Genomic DNA, 6,449 nt, shown 5'->3' on the forward strand with positions numbered 1-6,449 from the left:
ACAATATCTATGACACAGCCGTGCAAGGAGAAACGCTGCTTTTTCAAAGCCCCATTAAAGAACAGACTTGGGATTCTTTATTTTTTCAACTTTTTTCTTGTAACATCACAGTTTTGGGGCTGTAGCTTCCTCTTCAATGCAGTTAAGAACGGTATTTGTTATACAGATTTTACAAAGCTGCATTAAAGAACCGTGTGTTCAGAATTCAACTTTTTTCAGACCCAAACAATTTAACCGTGTTTGGGATGCAACTTCAAAAAGCAATTAAAAGCACTAAAGGATAGAGTTTGAGATGCAGCAGCACTTACAGAGCTGCAGTAAAGGACAGCCTCTGAACTGCAGCTTTTACAGTCACAGCAAAGAACAGTGTTTTCTAGGATACAGTTTTCACGAAACCTTAGTTAAAAAAAATTGCTAAAGCCCTAGCTTTTAAAAAAATCAGAGTAAAGATTTGTATCTGATCGCAGCTCCTGCTAAGCTGCGAAGGACAGTCAATGAGATACAACTTTGCTGAGCTGCGATCGCAAATAGTATTTGGAATAAAGATTTTTTTTTGCATATTTTAGAAACTTTAATTGGTTCAGTTGATCCTTCATAAATCTGTGATGGATTTAGTCAACAGTGAGATTATAAAAAACATACATTTTTGTTAAAAATCTAACTCGGTTAGATTGAGGCCCAACTCGACTAATTTCTTTGTATATGGTTTTTTTTAGACTTCCGGATAAAAAAATTCACTAAGGTTTTGTCCACAATAACAGCATAGACGTTGGTACAGGCCACACAATGAAAAACAGTAGTTGAGCTGTGACAGAGCATTCAAGTACCTTTTAGACGAAACATTTATCACAGTACGTTTTGAACCAACTCCTTACTTAAGAGAGTTGCATTTATTTTATCTTATGACACTTCCATTGGTAAGATGAGTCATGAAAGAAATGAGGATTTTTTTCATTCTTTTTAGTTTCTTTGTCGATCGCGCGATGCACTTCGATTACAAGGAAAAGATCTTAGAGGCGAATCCAACTTCTCAGGGTTTGGTCGTCCTTCAAGCATTGTCTATTCAGGGAACACAGAATGCAACCATTGGATTGTACTTACGTAACACACGCACACAATACTGAGGTTATTTGTGAACAAACCTCAGCTTACTTTACAGGCAATCTAATCTCCGAGAATAGCAACCGGGATTGTGGTAAATATTCAACAGACCAAGAAGGTTTCCTTTCCTTCGCCTCGAATTATATAACTTCGAAAATAATGCTGAATTGCGCACTGGAAGCAAGAAGAACAAATGTGCAAGCTTGTCACTGGTTTTTCTATCAAGTGCCTCCATGGTGTGGGCGGTTGTAACTTTGAAAGATCAGAACATATGAACTTCAGCTCAGCAGATTGTCTCTGTTAGCATCACTTTACGTTTCAAATGCTCCTCTGGGCACTGGAAAGTCTTCTGAAATAACAACATAAAATAAAACGGTAACACCGCTCAAATCTCACACTTAAAATGTAGAATTAGTTCTGCGTCAACGGGAAATAAAAACCTCCCGACTTCATTATAAGTATCTGGAATACAAGAGGAAACTCGTTGTTGTTGTTTTAGATTTACCTGGCCTTATGCCAGCAAGGACTCTTCTCCTAGAACAGCCCGTAATAAAGAGGACACTCATGCATCTTTGTACTCTGACACTGTGGTAAACATCCGATCAAAGAAACTAATGTCAAATCAGAATACGGCATGAGTCACACTCGAAGTCAAATTATTATTTTTTTAAATAGCAACAATAGGAAAATCATAAAAATAGAATAATGAGATGTAGGATGACGACGTACACTGAAATAAATGCTTTCATGGTGTGTGTGTGTGTGTGTGTGTGTGTGTGTGTGTGTGTGTGTGTGTGTGTGTGTGTGTGTGTGTGCAAAATAAAATTTAATAAAAGGTTTAAAAACCAGTCAACAAGCTCACACGGCTCAAAATCAATGTCAAACTAATTTGGCACCCTGACCCAGGTCGAATAGCTACGCTACCAAAACCTGTCGTTCATTCTACATTATTTGTGAGAGACAGAAAAGGGAAGATGGTCAAGTAAACGTGTTCTTATTTTACCCGGAGCTATTCTGAGAGATTCCCGGGGAAAATCAATTCCATCTTTGTTTCACTGTTGCTGGATTACACTTTTCCCTTTGTGATCGGCAATGCTTTGGAGATCAAATCGGACAGTGAAACGCATCAGCAATTCCTGAACTTTTTTTTTTTTTTTTTTTTTTTTTTTTTTTGGAAGCGCTCAATGGCGTGGTTGGTATGGACTTTGCCTGAGAGGTGTGTACTTCTGGTGACAGAAGTTCACTCTCGATGTGGTTCGAAAGTCACGTAAAGCCGTTGGTCCCGTTGCTGAATAACCACTGGTTCCATGCAACGTAAAAACACCATACAAACAAATAATGAATGAATGAATTAGATTCGAAAAACCTGAAAAGGTTTCTTTTACGCAAGTCCCCTGCAATCCAGTCGCAGGGTCGTCTATACTGACTTCAAAGCTGTTGATGTTGCAGTCTATTCTCATTTTGTATTTCGGTATGTTTTGGCATTTAGCACTGGAACACTGCGAGAGCATTATTCAACAAAACGGCCTCCCTTCATCTACTAGCGAGGAGCTGAATGTGGCAGAGACAGCCGTTTTTCTTATGACAGACGCCAACCCCCGCATAAGGAGAGACGGCGTCAATAACCTAGATGTTGTAACGCCAGTTTTTAGTAGCCATAAACCAATCAATCAACCACAAGAAAAGAGCTATTGGTGGAAAAATGGTCCTCCAAAAGCCTCGTTGTCCCATCAGGGGGTCAACCATTAATGGTCAGTCAGACTGGGGTTCCATCCCCTCGGGGGCATTCACCCACCCCCATCCCAACGTGAGGTCAACAGTTGCTGGTAAGATGTTGGGTACTACTACCACCGCCCACCTCCCGCCCCCCCCCCCCTCCCCCTTCTCCTCCTCCAAGCAACCGCCGTCTCTCCCTTTACCCGCCTCCAAAAAAATACTGACCTGTAATAACGGCGGTCAATTATTATTAGTAAGAAGTCAGTGACTACCATCATCACTTTCCAGCCGCCCCGCCCCCACCCCCCTTTAAAACTCGGCCCTACCCTTTGTAAATAAATTCTAAAAAAAATAAAACTACGCAAAATAAGCTTTGTTATAAAAAAAATGCGAAGGAAAAAGATCTAATAGGATATCATGCATACATTAAGTACAGACAATAGGTATTACTTGTCAAAATATTGTCAAAATTAATACATCAATAGATAGACTTGGGTACGATGGTAAGTAAACATGGAAAAACTACATCAGCATATTTTATCATCTGAAGAATAAAAACAAACTGGAAATGACAGCCCAGACCTGAGAATGAAATGAATGGAAAAAGTGAGAAATATGACAAAACGGAAAAGAAGAAACATATGGAAACAATACGAAGAGGGGAAAAATAAAAGGAATAAATAGGATAACAAGACTGACAAGAGAAAGACGAAAGAAGGAAATGGTGAAATGCAAAGTAAAGAAAAAGATTTGCTGTCGAAAAGGATAAATACCTGAAGATTAACAGAAAGAAAGTAAACAAAAGAAATACGTAATCCCAATAATATAAACAAACAAGTTAAAAAGGATAAAATTCGTAACAAAATATTAATCCCACAGAAACAGCGTTAACGCTCGATGTACTGGGAAATGAAATACGAAAAATTAATAAAAAAAAAAAAAAAACGAAAGAGAGGGATTTCAGAAACGTGAAAAAATTAATGACAAAGAATATCAAAAGGTTCAGAAAAGAAACAGGGAAGCAAGAGAGAAGGGCAAAATGAAATAATGACAAGAACTAGCCAACGAACAGAAGCAGCCATACAACAGAAAGACACGGCAAACAGAAAGGTCTCCTTAACATTCTGTTTCCCACTCTAATCCTTCGTCTTTTCTGTTTATAATCTCTTGACCTTTTCTGTATCACCAACAAACTCTTTTCACTTCTCCAGTCTCTACAAAATCTCAGACAACTCTCCTTTATCTTATTCTTTATCGCCTGTTATCTATTACCCTTTCCTGTTTATCGTCAAATAATCCTTCTCCTTCACTGTTTCCTCTACTACACTTCCTGTAACCTTCTTGATCTCCTATAACCTTCTGAATCTCCCTGGAACCTTCTGGATCTCCCTGTAACCTTCTGGATCTCCCAGTAACCTTCTGGACCTCCCAGTAACCTTCTGGACCTCCCAGTAACCTTCTGGACCTCCCTGGAACCTTCTGAATCTCCCTGGAACCTTCTGGATCTCCCTGTAACCTTCTGGATCTCCCTGTAACCTTCTTGATCTCCCTGTAACCTTCTTGATCTCCCAGCAACCTTCTGGATCTCCCAGCAACCTTCTGGATCTCCCTGTAACTTTCTGGATCTCCCTGTAACTTTCTGGATCTCCCTGTAACCTTCTGTATCTCCCTGTAACCTTCTGGATCTCCCTGGAACCTTCTGGATCTCCCTGTAACCTTCTGGATCTCCCTGTAACCTTCTGGATCTCCCTATAACCGTCTGGATCTCCCTGGAACCTTCTGGATCTCCCTGGAACCTTCTGGATCTCCCTGTAACCTTCTTGATCTCCCAGCAACCTTCTGGATCTCCCAGCAACCTTCTGGATCTCCCAGCAACCTTCTGGATCTCCCTGTAAGCTTCTAGATCTCCTTCAGAGGAAACGCGTCCTTCTGGAGCCCTGAGAGGCATTGTACAATAGTGAGTAAAGGACACTGCATATTTCACACTGAAAGGTTAAAATTACCATAATAAGACATACAACCCAACTAACAATGCCAATGATGATCAAAAAAACTAATTTTTCAGTTTAATATAAACAGTAATTTGCATATGCGAAATTTTATCCGTCTCATTTACCATTCTTTCCAATAATCTCCATCTGAGGATACCCATCCCTGTATGTCGGCCGCAAGGCCGCATGACAAGAGAGGTGGTTAATGAACCTTGCAACTTGCAACATGCTCCAGGAATGGGTCACAATAATACCTGAGTAGACCGTAGAAAAGAAATTCCTCGTTATACCACGCTTTCCAGCGTTTCAGGGTCACTTCGGCGATCTTTCAGTAGGATTATCCCCCCAGAGGCCAATCGGACCTCCTCCTCATCGAGGCTGAAGAGGAACTGCCTTTGAAGTGCCTTTGAAGTCCTAAGTGAGAGTAACCAGGTGCCGCCATCCGAGTGCCCTTAGTCTCCGGTCTTCAAAGCAAGGGGCTATTAGCCTTCGTCAGTTAATCACCGAGGACTAAACAGGTCTTTGGAAGCCTAACCGGTCTTCGGGATACCAAAGTGTACACGGGAAGATTGAAGTTGTATTCGGTAACAATGTACAAGGGTAGATGAAACTGACGTTAAGGGGGTTAAAGAAAAAAAAACATTGTACACACTAAACTGATATTAAATAATAAATTGTACACAGGGAGACTAGAGCGATATTAAGTACAAATTTGTACACAGGGAGACTAGAATAGTATTGAGTAACAGTTTGTACACGGGAGATTAAAGTGATATATAAAAAAGTGTACATTACAAAGTGTACACGGGGAAACAAAAGTGATAATAAAGTGTACTTGGGGAAACTAAAATGTTTTAAATAGTAAAGTGTACACGGAAAGGCCAGCGTGGTATATCCAATAACAATGTATTCACTGTGAAGTGTACACGGGAAGGCCAACACGGGAGAGATATTTGACAACGAATCGTTAACCTACCGGGATATTTAAACCTTTTATTCGAAATCTACTGATGGAATAATTAAGAAAGTTATAATCTGATACATGGTAACCCTCATATGTACAAATAGCGCTTACGTGTACATTGTAAAGATTTGCCCTTCCTCAAATAATGACCGAACTCTCAAGTTAATAAAAAGAAAATTTTTCTAACCGTTGAAGAATAATTGGCGACAATTATCTTCCAGATAATGAGATGTAATAATTGGATGTAATACAAACTTCTCTTTGATTAGGACCAAGAACTGCTTTTGAAAAAAATGCATAATTGTCGAAGGTATTTTAAGGACTCTTGGGTAGCCATGATTCCGTTTAAACGAACAATACTTCTAGGTTAATACTTGTTTTCTGCTTGAAAAGTATTCTGCGATTTCGTATGAACACAAAAGCATACATAAAACATTGCTTTTAAATCCCACAGATTTGCATTTTATACATTGTAAAAAGGCAACGTCTATGACATTTGATGAATGTCATGGTAAAATGACGAGTCAAAAAAAAACTGAAATGGAGAGAAAGACAGTTAGAGGTGCTACGAATTCGTTCAACCGTTACGACGAGGGTAGGTAGGTACATAAAAGTAAGACGCATTTTGTACTTTTCATAACTAAACCTTTAGGCATCGCGTTTCAATGGCCCTCCAC

At 39.6% G+C, this 6,449-nt stretch overlaps 1 protein-coding gene across 1 annotated transcript; it reads right to left on the reverse strand.

Moving 5' to 3' along the window:
* Positions 1–4,138: 4,138 nt before the first annotated feature.
* On the reverse strand, positions 4,139–4,765 carry LOC135226262 (uncharacterized). Its single transcript, XM_064265700.1, has one exon. It carries the CDS (start codon positions 4,763–4,765, stop codon positions 4,139–4,141), a length of 627 nt encoding a protein of 208 aa, XP_064121770.1.
* Between the last annotated feature and the right edge of the window lie 1,684 nt (positions 4,766–6,449).

The sequence above is a fragment of the Macrobrachium nipponense genome, chromosome 14 (genome assembly GCF_015104395.2).
Source record: "Macrobrachium nipponense isolate FS-2020 chromosome 14, ASM1510439v2, whole genome shotgun sequence".
NCBI classification, from domain to species: domain Eukaryota; kingdom Metazoa; phylum Arthropoda; class Malacostraca; order Decapoda; family Palaemonidae; genus Macrobrachium; species Macrobrachium nipponense.